Source organism: Haliotis cracherodii, unplaced genomic scaffold (assembly GCF_022045235.1).
Source record: "Haliotis cracherodii isolate W230 unplaced genomic scaffold, xgHalCrac1.p SCAF_13, whole genome shotgun sequence".
NCBI lineage: Eukaryota > Metazoa > Mollusca > Gastropoda > Lepetellida > Haliotidae > Haliotis > Haliotis cracherodii.
The window spans coordinates 20,392,432-20,408,764 of NW_027266268.1; the positions used below are offsets into that span (position 1 = coordinate 20,392,432).

Consider the following 16,333-nt stretch of genomic DNA (forward strand, 5'->3'; position numbering starts at 1 on the left):
CCAGCCCTTACTGTAATGCAGCAGCCCTAAATGAAGCAAGTCTAGACAGGTTCTGACTCCCTCATCTCAATGGGGCTACTTTTCAATTAAAATGGAGTTGTTTTTAACATGAATACCCCACTCAGACACAGCATACTGACTCCGAGCTGACCAGTCCTTGTTTTAGCCCTGTTTGCCGAGCGTCAAACAGGGTAACAACAAGTACCATCTTTTAACGTCTTTTGGTATGACACGTTCGGGGATCAAACCCCTGACCTTCCTCTTTCAGGCCGGAATCTACAACTAGACCACGGAGATGGTCACGTTGGGGTGAACGATATTCGTCACACCATGTGTTCTTGACACTGGGTCAACCAGTCCTTGTTTTATCCTGTTAATGCCGAGTGTCAGGCGGGGTACATTGAGTGAGTGAGTGAGTTACTTACTCAGCCGTCGGCCTCCGCGTGGGGTTGTACTTGAGCATCAGACGGATAGCAGTGATCAGGTCGCCCGAAAAATGCTGTAAGGAGGAACATTATTATTATTGCAGGAGAGCCCTGGTGGGGGTTTCTTGTTTTGTGTAAAACACCTCAAAAACACAAGTGAAAGTGTTGATCTTAATCTAATCATAAAAGTTGAACATAAAGCAACAATGAAATACTGATTTGTGTAAAACAAAAATGTACTGCTCATTGTACAATTTGAAAAACTTGATAAGTGGTCGAAAATTAACATTGCGTTCTTGGTCTTTACAACTAATTTAACACTGCAATGACTGTGAGATGGCTGTCAGTGGTTTCCTGTGGCAAGGGAGTTAACAAAGTTGACTTAAGAGTCCAGTTTCCTCCCTTGCCGAACTGGGCTGAAATTTCTGAGTTATATTTTTGCTGGACTAACAAGTCTATGCATAATCCAATCACAAACACGTAATGAAATTGACATCCATGTCGACTGCTGTGTAGATTTCTGCAACTTGCCTGATTTGTAACGAATCGATACTCTTCACTGGATGTCGACAGATATTTTCAAAAAAATTTCTTGTTTTTAATCAAGTTGTTCAAGTAAATTTTTGTACTTTACGAGGTAAGACCTATTTTATTACAGTATAGATCTTGATTATTGATCAGATCATCTTGTCTAGATGTGCCATTTTGTCTGAGGCAAATGCAAGTGCCGTGAGAGGAAGAATCTGATTGGTCAATAGGTGGGACATAGGAGGGACATAACTCGTAAAAGCCACAAAACTATAGCCGAATTTGGCAAGGATGAAAACTGGACTTTTATAGTGAGTTAACTCCCTTGCCTTGGGAAGATAAAACAAAAGCAAAAATATTGAGAATAAAAATTGACAAACTAAATAAGATTTAACAATTCAAGTAAATTATCACTGCCTACTGACTAAAGGTCCATAATTTTTTTTTCCTATTTTACGTTTTTTAAATCCTCGATCACCCCCTACCTTGGCCACATCCTCGAAGATCTCCTCCAGCACGCCAGGGTCGTCCTTTACTTCCTTCAGCTTCGTGGCCACCATGACACCATCAAACATGGCCGTCGTCGTCATCTCAAACAGGATACAGCCCAGGGCCCACATATCACTTCTCTCGTCATACGGATTGTCCTGGACCTCCGGTGCCATGTAGTTGGTCGTGCCTGTTGTACAGATAGAGAATCTTACCCGAGTGTCTTTTGATATCAAATATATCAAAAAGAGTTGCTAAAAGCGAAAAAATTCCAAGGCTTGCCAAGGATTTTTGCCACTTTTATCAACGAGTGTTGATATATTTGATATCAAAAGACACTCGGGTAAGATTCAAAAGACATGTCAAAAGACACGAGAGTGAGATTTTATTTATCATCCAACATCATTCTTTCAACTTTTTCAGTTTGTAAACAGTAATTAGCAGTGTCTTCAGTTTAAAAAGTACTGCAAACAGCTTCAGTAGCAGAGCCATTAGTGATGTCATTTGATTGTGACGTCATGGTAACCAGTGACGTCACAATGGTCTGCAAAGCATTGTGATTTAATTTCATTGCAGCGATATCTACAGTGTTGATATCACTTGATCTCATCCAAGCCATAGCTACTGTGGGAGCCAGTTTTGGATGATAAAAGTAAATGTTAGATTCCAAACTAAGTGCAGGCACATTGGCACAATCGCTAGTTTGTTCAAAATTGTTTTGTTTTTTATAACTGCTTTTTTTCCTCAATTCTGAGGTAGCTGTATTTTATCATTGCAACAAGTGCATTATTGTTAAACTAAGCATTAAAGCCTCTTCCTCTATATAGGTCCTGTAATCAGTGAAATAATGAGTGAATTCTTCCAATATTACAACTATATCATAGCAGCATGTAAATATTCACGTTTGGCCCAGAGAAGCCAGTGGTTAATATCATGAACAATGAGCCATGCTATGAGGATGTGACTACAGTGAATATATGAAGAGCACTGTATCGTCTTGAGTATGCACACTTGAGTATGATGAGTACTACCTATTCCTGAGCACATGTTTCGGGAAAGTTTGCTATTTCGTATATTGTGCACAGTCTAATACCGCATCGTATCATTTCAGCTGAAAACCTGTGAATGATCCGCAGTAGGTCGAAGGAGGTATATTCCCCTTTGGCCAATATCCTACTTTGCCTATGCAATTACGAGATCCGGGATAGAATAGGTCAACAACCCATGCCTTGCCGTAAAAGGCGACTATGTTGTTGTAAGAGGCGACTAACGGGATCGGGTAGTCAGGCTCGCTGACTTGGTTGATGCATGTCATCGATCCTAATTGCGTTGATCAATGCTCATGATATCAATTACTGGATTGTCTGGTCCAGACTTGATTATTTACAGACCGCCGTCATCTAGCTGGAATATTGCTGAGTGCAGCGTTAAACAACAAACTCATACACACACATTTCAGGTGAAGGAACAGGAGTGACCAACCAGTGATTGATACTACATTGGGGTACGATGACATGCAGTCAACGAAGTCACGGAGCCTAACCATCTGATCCATATGATGATGACCCACATGGTACACAAAGCATTCTTCTACTGACCCACTGTGTTCCTGGTGCATGTCTTGGCATCGCTCATGATGGTTGCAACGCCGAAGTCCCCGAGGCAGATGCTGTCGTTATCTTGAATGAAGATGTTGCTTGGCTTCAGATCCCTGGAAACATCATCGGCGACCACAACAAATCAATCATTGTTTCTTCAGAATGTTTCATCAGAATTGAAAAACATCGACGATTTTCTCTAAGATGTTGATATCTCATAAATTAACAGAACATAAACTTTAAACAAGATATCAGTTGATGTAAAATTTCCTTAAAAGATAAAATGACAATCTGGAAAACATTTTCACAGAATGTTTTTAAGACATGGTAAATTTGTTTGCAATTGAAGCTAAAATCAATTATGGTTTATACCATTATCACCAACTTCATAGCAAAATTGGGGGCACAGATGGTCTAGTTGTCTAAGGCGCCGCGATTCGCTGTGCAGAGTTGCATCCCTTGGGCACACCAGAAACCTATGATTGTGGGTTTGAATCCCGGTTGGCCCCGATTATGTTTCTAGGTTTGTCAGCACCATACCCGTGCTCGTGGGTTTCACCAAAGTGGTAAACGTCTGAAACCTGCATCACTTCGGGCTTTCCTCCCACATTAAGCTAACACGCCGCGATATAACTGGAAAACTGTTAAAAGCGGCGTTAAACCCAACTCACTCACTCACTCATAGCAACATTACAGTGGTCTGTTCCAGCAAGTGTATCATAGAGCTAAAACAATCGTCACTCTCATATGTTAAAATTAATTGATTTGATCGCTTTATCAAACGAGGCCCTCAAAATTAACTTTCACCAAGTGAAGGCTGCTACTCGTATTACCTGTGAATGACACCTTTTCTGTGTACAAATATGAGTGCCTCCAGAATTTCCCCCAGGTACCTCTTGACAACCTGAAACAGACAATCATACCGTACATTCTCGACCCCTCAGTGATCATAGTGCTACAACTATCGTAGCTCTCACATGGTCCTTGAACCAGGATCCAACCGTGATGAATGGATTGACAGACTGGACCGATTCCCATATCTGCCTCTCTATATCTCCACGCAGGGGATAATGATGGCCTACAACATCATTTCTCTGTGAACACGCAATGCCATTTACAAAGTGGTTAAATGTAACAAATGTTATATTTGGGATAACACATTCTCAGTAAAGAACAGATTCTTGTACTTTTTGGGGGGGTGAGTCCCATCTGGGATTCTAACCCAAACTGCAAGGGTGAGGCACCTAATCGCAAGCACACAAAGTCAGCGATCTAACCCACTCAGCCACCGAGACTTCCACAAAAATGAAAGTCAGACAACTGGTAGTCTAGATCACATACTTTGTGTACCCCTCTGAAAAGTGTAGATTGGCAGGCTCCCATAGCTAAAAGCTATGAACACACACTGCCATTTAGAAAGTGGTCAAACGTAACAAATGTTAAATTTGGGATAACAGTACAGATTCTCATACATTTTTTGTGGTGAGTCCATCCAGCATTCGAACCCATACTGCCAAAGAGAGGCACCTAATCACCAGCACACAAACTCAGTGACCTAACCCACTCAGCCGAGGCTTCCACAAAATGAAAGTCCGACAACTGGTAGTCTAGACCAAGTATCAGTAAAGCTATGACTAGTGTTAGTCCTGGCTACAGTTCGACCGCCTCTGTGGTCTAGTGGTAAAGCGTTCGTCCTGAGAGCAGAAGGTCCGGGGTTCGAACCCCGGCCGCGTCATACAAAAAGATGTTAAAAGATGGTACTTGTTGTTACCCTGTCTGGCACTCGGCATTAAGGGGCTAAAACAAGGACTGGTCGGCTCGGAGTCAGTATACTGTGTCTGAGTGGGGTATTCATATTAAACTAAGGCATGGTATCTCAATGAGCTAGCACTATAAATCAGTCCGGACTCGTACAAGCAGCCACACAAACACACACACGTACATGCACGTCGCTATATAAGTACAATAATCTTGGACGCGACGTTAAACCCCATTTCACCTCACCTCACCTGGCTACAGTTCATGCTTTGAGTGAGCACTGACACTGCATCACTTGTCTGATTCAGACCGGGTTCAGACAAGTTGTGATTATCCTCATCTGTGTCATTATCAAGCCCAGAGGTAATAAATACAATCTTCAAACTGGGATATTGTTTTCATACATTCCTAACACTTTGGTTGACAAAATCATGCAAGTATAAAACACTGTATGATGTATTATGGTGGGGGTTATCTAAAATCTAATCTAATGACCAATCAGCGGCTACATCAGGTATTAGTAACACTACTCCACTTCAAACACTCCCTGTCTGCTATCTACCATATTTCCTCCAATAAGAGTTGGTCTGAAGCAGTGTACAACACAATAAGCACCTGGCCTCGAAGTGCCAGGTATGTTAGATCAAGTTTGTAGTTCCTTGGTTAACACTCCACAAAAAGTGTTATTGTTGCAATTTCATATTGCACCTGCGATGTTCATGTTCACTCTGTAAATTCTGTATCAAGAACATAAAATTCTATTGAATGTCAATATATTAGCATGTTCCCGAGGCAAGAGAGTTAACTGACTATAAAAGTCCAGTTTCCACCCTTGCCGAACTAGGCTGCTATTATTGAGTTACATTTTGGCTGGACTAACAAGTCTATGCATAGTCCAATCAATATCGTGAAACGAAATCAAAATCTGGTTCATAAACTGTCATACAGATTTCGGTCAATTGCAGGATTTGTAAAGCATGTGCACCGCCAACTCGTCAACAGATATTTTCCAAATCTTTTCATGTTTTTAATCAAGGTGCTCCCGTGATTTAATGCACTTTGCAATGTAAGACCCATTTTATCACAATATAGATATTGATTATCGATCAGATCATCTTGACTCAATAGGAGAGGCATAGAAGGGACATAACTGGTAATAGCCACTGGTGGCGCTACGATCAAGCCCAGGAATTCCAGCCTAGTTTGGGAAGGGTGCAAACTGGACTTTTAAAGTCAGTTAACTCCCTTGCCTCAGGAAGATGATATATTAGTGACTGCAGCTTATGAAGCTGATCCACTTATTAGAGGAAATATAGTAGTTGCTTTTGGCATGGCAATTTTTATGATGCATATCACCCTTGGAGTTAAAGATTACTCAAATTACACGAGACAATGACAGTAATTACAAGGTCTAGATCTAGACGGCCCAAGACCGTGGCACTTAGTCCCTCTATAAAGTAACCAGAGGGATACTAGTAGAGCTGACCCGTTTTGTTTGTTTGTTGTTTAACGCCAGCTATATGACAGCAGTCTGTAAATAATCGAGTCTGGACCAGACAATCCAGTGATTGACATCATGAGCATCGATCCAGCAATTGGGATAAGATGATATGCATCAACCCATCCCATTAGTCGCCTGTTAAGACAAACATAGTCCCCGTTTACAGCAAGCATGGGTTGCTGAAGACCTATTCCAACCCGGGTCTTCATGGGTCACTCGAGTGGTGAACATGTCCATCGCATTAACAGCAGTCATGGTGAATACACAACCCTGGTCATTTACATTCAAAGGATTGTCCCAACTCATGTAACATCACTTGGTTACACGTATTGATTTCATGACGCATTTTGGGCCAGGGGTCGACACTCGCATTAATTTTAAGACACATTGTAACCCAGGGGTCAATGCTTCCATTAATTTGTTGACAAAGATTTCATGCTCGACAGCATCTACCAACAACAGAGTGCTGGAGGACTAGTGGCAGCCGACATGCCGGGGTGTTCAACACGACCTCACCTCTTCCTCCATGGGCTGCTTGTCCTTCTGGTACTGCTGAATGATCTTCTTCAGGTCCCCCTTGCTGTAGTAGTCCATCACGATGCACACGAACATGGATGACTCCTGGAACAGTCAGTAAGAAGGTCAGGGAGACAACTCTAGCTTCATAAACCCAATGTTACTACACTACTAGCCCCCCTAGCCCAGACAGGTGTGTCCAATGTTACCACTAACCCCCCTAGCCCAGACCGGTGTGTCCAATGTTACTACTAGCCTCCCTAGTCCAGACCGGTGTGTCCAATGTTACTACTAGCCTCCCTAGTCCAGACTAGTGTGTCCAATGTTACTACTATCCCCCCTAGCCCAGACCCATGTGTCCAATGTTACTACTAGCCTCCCTAGCCCAGACCCATGTGTCCAATGTTACCACTATCCCCCCTAGCCCAGACCCATGTGTCCAATGTTACTACTAGCCTCCCTAGCCCAGACCCATGTGTCCAATGTTACTACTAGCCCCCCTAGCCCAGACTAGTGTGTCCAATGTTACCACTATCCCCTCTATCCCAGACTAGTGTGTCCAATGTTACTACTAGCCTCCCAGCCCAGACCGGTGTGTCCAATGCTACTACTAGCCCCCCTAGCCCAGACTAGTGTGTCCAATGTTACTACTAGCCTCCCAGCCCAGACTAGTGTGTCCAATGTTACTACTAGCCCCCCTAGCCCAGACTAGTGTGTCCAATGTTACCACTATCCCCTCTATCCCAGACTAGTGTGTCCAATGTTACCACTAGCCCCCCAGTCCAGACCGGTGTGTCCAATGTTACTACTAGCCCCCCTAACCCAGACAAGTGTGTCCAATGTTACTACTAGCCTCCCAGCCCAGACTTGTGTGTCCAATGTTACTACTAGCCCCCCTAACCCAGACCGGTGTGTCCAATGTTACTACTAGCCTTCCAGCACAGACTAGTGTGTCCAATGTTACTACTAGCCTTCCAGCCCAGACTAGTGTGTCCAATGTTACTACTAGCCCCCCTAGCCCAGACTAGTGTGTCCAATGTTACTACTAGCCCCCCTAGCCCAGACTAGTGTGTCCAATGTTACTACTAGCCCCCCTAACCCAGACTAGTGTGTCCAATGTTACCACTATCCCCTCTATCCCAGACTAGTGTGTCCAATGTTACTACTAGCTTTCCAGCACAGACTAGTGTGTCCAATGTTACTACTAGCTTTCCAGCACAGACTAGTGTGTCCAATGTTACTACTAGCCTCCCTAGCCCAGACTAGTGTGTCCAATGTTACTACTAGCTTTCCAGCACAGACTAGCGTGTCCAATGTTACTACTAGCCTTCCAGCCCAGGCTAGTGTGTCCAATGTTCCTACTAGCCTCCCTGGCCCAGACTAGTGTGTCCAATGTTACTACTAGCCTCCCTAACCCAGACTAGTGTGTCCAATGTTCCTACTAGCCTTCCAGCACAGACCGGTGTGTCCAATATTACTACTAGTCTCCCTAGCCCAGACTAGTGTGTCCAATGTTACTACTAGCCTTCCAGCACAGACTAGTGTGTCCAATGTTACTACTAGCCTTCCAGCACAGACCGGTGTGTCCAATGTTACCACTAGCCTCCCAGCCCAGGCTAGTGTGTCCAATGTTACCTCTAACCTCCCTAGCCCTGACTGGTGTGTCCAATGTTACTACTAGCTTTCCAGCACAGACTAGTGTGTCCAATGTTACTACTAGCCTCCCAGTACAGACTAGTGTGTCCAATGTTACTACTAGCCTTCCTAGCCCAGACCGGTGTGTCCAATGTTACCACTAGCCTCCCAGCCCAGGCTAGTGTGTCCAATGTTACCTCTAACCTCCCTAGCCCTGACTGGTGTGTCCAATGTTACTACTAGCTTTCCAGCACAGACTAGTGTGTCCAATGTTACTACTAGCCTCCCAGTACAGACTAGTGTGTCCAATGTTACTACTAGCTTTCCTAGCCCAGACTGGTGTGTCCAATGTTACTACTAGCCCCCCTAGCCCAGACTAGTGTGTCCAATGTTACTACTAGCTTTCCAGCACAGACTAGTGTGTCCAATGTTACTACTAGCCTCCCAGTACAGACTAGTGTGTCCAATGTTACTACTAGCCTCCCTAGCCCAGACTAGTGTGTCCAATGTTACTACTAGCTTTCCTAGCCCTGACCGGTGTGTCCAATGTTACCACTAGCCTCCCAGCCCAGGCTAGTGTGTCCAATGTTAATAATAGCTTTCCTAGCCCTGACCGGTGTGTCCAATGTTACTACTAGCCTCCCTAGCCCAGACGGATCTGTCCAATGTTACTACTAGCCTTCCAGCACAGAACAGTGGAACATATATTATCCCTTTGGCCCGGACTGGCCCAGTACTGTCCAAGTCACACACACGGTTGCCCACTAAATCGGACGGCACGAAGATGTTTACAAAATCACTCTTTCTACTTCCTTTCTCGTGTGTAATCTCATTCTAAAAATAGGAAACGTATAGGACAGTATATGGAATATAGTCTATGGGAGTGGATAGTATATGGAATATACTCTACGCCAGTTGACTTATTATGGACCAAGGCCTGTTAGTGTCTTACCTCCTTGTCCCACATGACGAAGAACTCCTTGTAGCCGCACACATAGGGATGCTGCAGCTGCCGGAGCGCCATGGCCTGGGGACACAAACACACTTCCTTAAATGACAGTCAGACAAATAATGGACGAATAAAAGTATATGTGATCTATTTTCCTCATCTGCGTGGTACTATTTCCCTTGCAAACAATCCCTATCCGACTCAGGAAGTAAAGTTTATTGAACCAAAATGTGTACTTGCAATAACAGTGAAGAGCATCATCGTGAAGTACTACATCACAAACAGGGCTGAGCAAACGTGATAAAAAAAGGATTTTTACCGGTCTTGATTAACAGAGCATATTTAACTATTTCTAATATCATTATTTCTAACATGTTTAGTATTTAATCTAACTGTTCGAATGACAAAAGATGGTCGTTAGAGTAGATTTTATTGCACTTGACACATTTCTTATCATGCTTATATAAGCTTAGGTACATGACAAATTCACAATTAGTATACAGGTTTATATAATCATTCATCATGTCAGCTGTTTTATAAAAAAGTATAATTAATAGAATTTTAATAGCATCTTTTAAAAATATTTTATAATCATAAGATTATCCATTTTATAATGGAGAAGATGTTTATCAACAAGAAAATATCTCAATATCTATGTTAGTGTGCTAATGGCCAACATTCCTCAGTTATGCCCCTTTACTACTTCGCCAATAGATGGCGCCAAACGCTACGGTCCTGCGATGTTTCGGATTTGATCAAAAAATTCCTAACATGGAACAACATTCCATTGATGACGCCATACAGAGCAATGTCACTCAACATGGTTACAATGCAGTGACATCATTGTTCAAAGAATATAGTGGCACTACTCCCAACCGCCCCAAGACAAAAGCAATCCACGTAAAATGGGAACTAATTCTCTCTTTGTTGGATCCACAACGCTGTAACTTTGATGACTTGACATTTAGCCTGTGGTTCTCAATGGCTCAATGTCAGGCTGGCTGACAGTCACTTAGTGAGGACTTACTGTGACTTGACAACTTAGTTGGACAATCAATAACCAAACTCATACAGCCATTACTAATGACGAAGGAGGTATACTCCCCTTTGGCCAACATCCTACTTTGCCTACACAATTACGAGACCTGTTAAGAGCCGGGGGTAGAATAGGTCTACAACAACCCATGCTTGCTGTAAATGGCAACTATGCTTGTCGTAAGATGGACTAACGGGATCGGGTGGTCAGGCTTGATGACTTGGTTGAGGCATGTACTAAATGAACTCACACAAAGTGAAAGTCAATTCTTAACTCAACACAGCCCTAAATATTCAAGGCATTTTCAACACAGACCTAAATATTCAAGGCCTTTTCAACACAGCCCTAAACGTTTAAGGCCTTACTCAACACAGACCTAAACGTTTAAGGCCTTCTCAACACAGACCTAAAGGTTTAAGGCCTTCTCAACACAGACCTAAAAGTTTAAGGCCTTCTCAACACAGACCTATAGGTTTAAGGCCTTACTTAACACAGACCTAAAAGTGTAAGGCCTTACTCAACACAGACCTAAAAATAAGGCCTTCTCAACACAGACCTAAAGGTTTAAGGCCTTACTCAACACAGACCTAAAAGTTTAAGGCCTTCTCAACACAGACCTAAAAGTTTAAGGCCTTACTCAACACAGACCTAAAAGTTTAAGGCCTTCTCAACACAGACCTAAAAGTTTAAGGCCTTACTCACAACAGACCTAAAATTTTAAGGCCTTCTCAACACAGCCCTAAAAATATAAGGCCTTCTCAACACAGACCTAAAAGTTCAAGACATTTTCGAGGCTGCATGAACCCTGACAGATTATTAACGATTATCAAATAAACCAACACCTAGCCTCAAGAAGAGTTTCATTCCATTTACTTCTGAGCAAACAAAAGCATGATATACAGGCCTATCACTACAAAGAACAGGTGGGGTTGCTCAAGTTGGACAAACTACTTAGTATTGGGGTAAGTATATGACATAGGTAAACATAGGTAATCTGTGTGGTAACGTAGATAAGCAAACACCTCCACGTCCCCCAACAAGGTCAGGGCTGTGTCCCCACCACTCAATAAACACACACCTTCACATATATCTCTTCTGTCCCCCAGGAAGTCCCGTGTGTTTGGGCTCCCTGATAAAGTTTATCATTGATATTGTTTGGTCTTTATTTTGAAAAAACAACCTGACAATAAAAACAATGTTAATCCAAATAAGGCTAGACCAATCAAAACACTTGACCTATGGTCCTGGTGAGCTATAACCAACATTTCAGAACATGTTTTTGTTCTTCAAACAATTAACTGACTATGCTGCCATGTGAGCATGCTTTGCTAAGTGCATCTCTTTTTATTTTTTATTATTCATTTTTCCCAAAGATGATATGTGACAATAATACACAATGGATGAGACATGTCCGGTTGTGTTCAAGGCATAAGCCCTCCGGAATTGAGCACTAACGCCATTTTCAGTCTAAGTCAATGTTGTTGCTATGGAAACTCGAAAAATTATTTTTTAAATCCCCACTACCAAAAGGCACCAGTTTACCACTAGACCTATCTATGTGCCAAGTTTGGTGAAGAAATATTGTACTGTTTTCAAGATCTGCTACAGAAATGAGCACTACTGCCATTTTCAGACTGTCAAAGTTGTTGCCATGGAAACTTGAAATATACATTTTTCAAAAATCCCAAACTATCAAAAGGCACCAGTTCACCACTAGACCTATCCATGCACAAAGTTTGTTTAAGATATCTCTCGGGTTTTTTTAGTACTCCTCTGGAAACGAATTGTGACGGACAGACGGACAGACAGCAATCCATTCCTATATCCCCCTTCTACTTCGTGGAGGATGATAATTAGCCTCATTTTGGGATTATGACCATATGGAATAAGCACTCAATGGCGACCATGCAACTGGAAGGTGCGCCCTAAGTGACCTCCAGCTGACAGGAATGAGAGCTGAAAAACTGAAACACTGTGTTAATATTTAACCCTGGAACAAAGGGACAACTGATCTACTTCAGCAGTATCCAAGCTTACTGTGTCTGTAATGAACCCTATTGTATCAGTAGCTTCAGAGAGCCCTGGGGGACCTGAGTTTGTCATGCATCAGTGGTGTAATACAATAATTCACTACTGTAATGGTCACGATGTTGGTCACTGGGATTAATCAATACTACAACACTGTCAGACCACTTTCACCAGGTGCACTGAACTTATAATACACATATCCAAAATACAAATTTCAGACAAACATTTGGCTATTTACAACAAATATTTATAAGGTCAAAATATTATTCTACTTCATCATGTTATTGAAATTTATTTACACTGGTTAACGGCTTATCAAAAAATGACACTTTGAAGATGCATATTCAATTTGTTTTAATATTTGGCAAAATGGCCACAAATATCAAAATGAGTTGTTCTGGATATTTAAGCATGAGGTAATCAAACACAATGTCATCGTTCGGGTTCAAATCTAACTCGATGTGTTTCGAGATGGACTTGAACACAAAAACACATCTTTTCTCATCTTGAGTTGAAGTGGATTATGTGTTTTTATTGTGTAATTTACAGCTCAAACATTTAGTGAAAATCCCTAAACATGTCACATGGATATTTCACAGAGATTAAGAAAAATAAAGGCTCCATTCATTCACATAATCACATCCATGCTCAACTGAACTACAGTTGTAACTTCCCCACAACTAAACCGTTACGATGGCGTCATGCTAATGTTTACTGGCCATTTTAAATGTGCAAGTAAAACTGACGCAACTTTAAGATTAGATAAGATAGACTTTATTATCCCAAGGATATATGTTTTATGCAACATAAAAACTATAGGTATCACAGAGAAATTATATATCAACCATACATTGTTCACAGACTCAACAGTTATAAGATTTAGTTTATATTTTTGATTTTCTATCCATCTTCAGATACATTTCCAGCAATCTTAATTAATTTATGCTCTCTGTGTACATTCTTTTTCTTGTTTTTATTTCCGTTTTGGACATTTTTAAAACTGTTTGTCAGAAAAAAAGCTTTATAGATAATGTTCTTTGTAAAATACAATCCAACACTTAGTAACGTTTCTTCACTTTCAGAGCTCCAGATAAGCTTTTGGTGTTGTGGGTATTTTACCCATGCATTTTAAAATCATTGGGTATCAGTAATTCAATATGCGTATGCAAATTTCTGTTACCCACTAGTTTTTACAGATGTGGGTATTTAAGTTTAATATTTAAAAACACTATTCATCTAGTCCCTGCAAACTGGTGTCGTGTGGGTTCGAGAGCTTTATAGGACTCAAAAATACGATACTTCCACAAGAAAGTGTGATGGCAAATGATCATGATGTAACTGTCATCGTGGAGTTTGGCAAGGTTGACGGAATGCCCATTTATAATTCAAAATAAGTTGCTGATTTGGTAATCGAAGACGCAGGGTTACTTCACAATATTTTGATGATATGCACAAGTTTTATTTTTGTAGCGTATCTGTAATGTTCGTTGCGTATTTGATACGCTTGGATTATATTTTACTGCGTATTTCTGCATTTCTGATGCGTATTTCACGCAGATACGCAGCTTATCTGGAGCTCTGACTTTGCAACCATATCATGATTTATGTCGTAGAAATCACTTGAATCTGTTGATTCCGGAAGAGCATCAGTAGATTCTCATGATTTCTCCATTATTGCTTTTTTGTTGTTTAATGCCACACACAGCAATCTTCCAGCTATATGACAGCGGTCTGTAAATAATCGAGTCTGGACCAGACGATCCAGTCATTGACTTCATGAGCATCGATCCACACAATAGGGATACGATGACATGCATCAACCAAGTCAGGAAGCCTGACCACCCGATCCCGTTAGTTGACTCTTACAATTCCTCCATCACCTATCAGATGCCAATAGTAACCATGGTAACTTACCTCCTTGAAGGCCTTGTTGGCCTCACTCTCATCGTGACATTCAACCTGAAAAACATGCACAGACTGATAACACACAGAAAATGTGAATAGTATTTATGGTAACTTGGAAAATAATTAACAATATGAATATATATGCTTGACAATAAGCAGTCTTTACAAGCAGTCCAAAGGACTGGGATAGATAGATAAATCTACTTGATCTCCAATGCCCCTCGCCAAAACATGTTAATAATATGAATATTTCTTCAAAATAATTCTTCAAACTTAAGATGTACAAAGTGTAGCACATGAAATATATTAATGCAAGTAAAGGTGCACCAAATTTCTGTTTTGAAAAAGTTAATAATCAATAGCTATCCAAAAATAAAACAAAAAACTCTGGACCACCATTCAATTAATTTTTCTGGTCCTACAGAAAATGTGTTATAAGAGTAAGGACTAGTGTTTGTGTCAAACACTGATAAGGCTCTGTAAAATAATATTTTTGCTTATATTTCCTTTCTAAATAAAGCAATAATAAAAAATAAATTTGAACATTACCCCCAAAGTGTATGAAAACTGTTCATTAATATTAACTTTCCAAACATGTAGTCATGTTATGACATAACAATGTTCACCAGATCACCTAGACAATTTGTGAGTATGGTTTTACCATGTTTACAGCAATTTAGCAATAATCCAACAATATCAAGGCAGAGGACACCAGAAATGGGCTTCACACACTGGAACCATGTTGGGAGTTGAACTCAGGCCCTTTGCATGATGAGCAAACGCTCTAACAACCATGCGAACCCACACCCCACCCAGGGTATGCTTTTGAGATATATTATTATCATAAGTATCGGATACATTCAAATAAAATCTCCCCCCTACAGATGTGTTAAATGTACATCTAACTCCTGCACATGTTGTCACAAAGAGTGTATTAAAATACTACAGGTCTCTTTAACATGTTCCATAAGAGTAATATTAGTAAATAAACATGATTCAAATTGAATATTAAACTTTTATAATCTTTATACTTATCAAAACATTCAAAAAAATATTCTCAAGATTGAATCAGTTTAGGTGGTCTGATCATAATGTATGTAGCTATTAGTGACATCAGTATGTATACGAGATTGTGTTTATAAATGCCATGATATTGAACTCACCTTTTTCAAAACAGACTTGTTTCCATCTTCTCTGTCTTCTACGAGATGTACAGAGCCCTGTCCACCCTTTCCGATTCGTTCCAAAATCTGAAAATTTAACCACAAATAAAACAAACCATTCTAAACTATGGTGACTACCTGTTTTTAAATATAATAATAGGTGACAGTAAATATTTGACAAGAGATCGCGAACATAACGCTCCACTTACCCTGTAGTTCTCCATTCTTGACAACCTGACGCCGGGGAAGTGCGCATGCGTGTTGTCTATCGCCGGTCATAACCCGCTAACTTCGAGTCCTTGGTTACCATAGAGTGGAAACATAAATGCTACCTTATTTATGTATCTCCGTATTTCAAACTGTTGGGCAGTTAAAATAACGTTATGCAAAGCGAATTCGTAAAAATATATGCACGATTTAAAAAAATAGTTTATTGTCATGGTTTGATATTGTGATGTCATAAAGTATAGTCCAACTGTGACGTCATAATAGGAAGACAAATCGGGGTCATCTAAAAAAGGTATACTAGTATATTATTTAAAAACAATATTAAAAGCATTGTGGTCTTTGAAAAAAAAAGTAACAGGTTAAAAGAGTTGCGCAAATTTTTAATTTCATTTTTGTTGCTGACTAGCCTTAATTCTATTAGTAATTCGTAAAGATATATCTGACACTGATTATAACGATATTGCAAAGTTTCGCTATGTACGTTACCTTGGCAACTGTCATTTAATTTGCTCCGGAATTTCAACAGTGCAGTGCGTGGAACATCAAGTATTGTTGATTTCATTACAATGAGGGG

The 16,333-nt window shown here is 40.7% G+C and overlaps 1 protein-coding gene across 1 annotated transcript in view; it reads right to left on the reverse strand.

The window, feature by feature from the left end:
* LOC139459756 (serine/threonine kinase-like domain-containing protein STKLD1) overlaps positions 1–15,755 on the reverse strand; it is a 42,552-nt gene extending 26,797 nt beyond the window's left edge. The window contains exons 1-9 of the mRNA XM_071241418.1: positions 15,741–15,755; positions 15,532–15,618; positions 14,378–14,422; positions 9,403–9,477; positions 6,816–6,920; positions 3,874–3,944; positions 3,041–3,153; positions 1,439–1,632; positions 426–499 (exon numbers count right to left, since the gene is read on the reverse strand). Of these exons, the coding sequence (XP_071097519.1) occupies positions 426–499; positions 1,439–1,632; positions 3,041–3,153; positions 3,874–3,944; positions 6,816–6,920; positions 9,403–9,477; positions 14,378–14,422; positions 15,532–15,618; positions 15,741–15,755 (779 nt within the window). The remainder of the gene's footprint in view (positions 1–425; positions 500–1,438; positions 1,633–3,040; positions 3,154–3,873; positions 3,945–6,815; positions 6,921–9,402; positions 9,478–14,377; positions 14,423–15,531; positions 15,619–15,740) is intronic.
* Between the last annotated feature and the right edge of the window lie 578 nt (positions 15,756–16,333).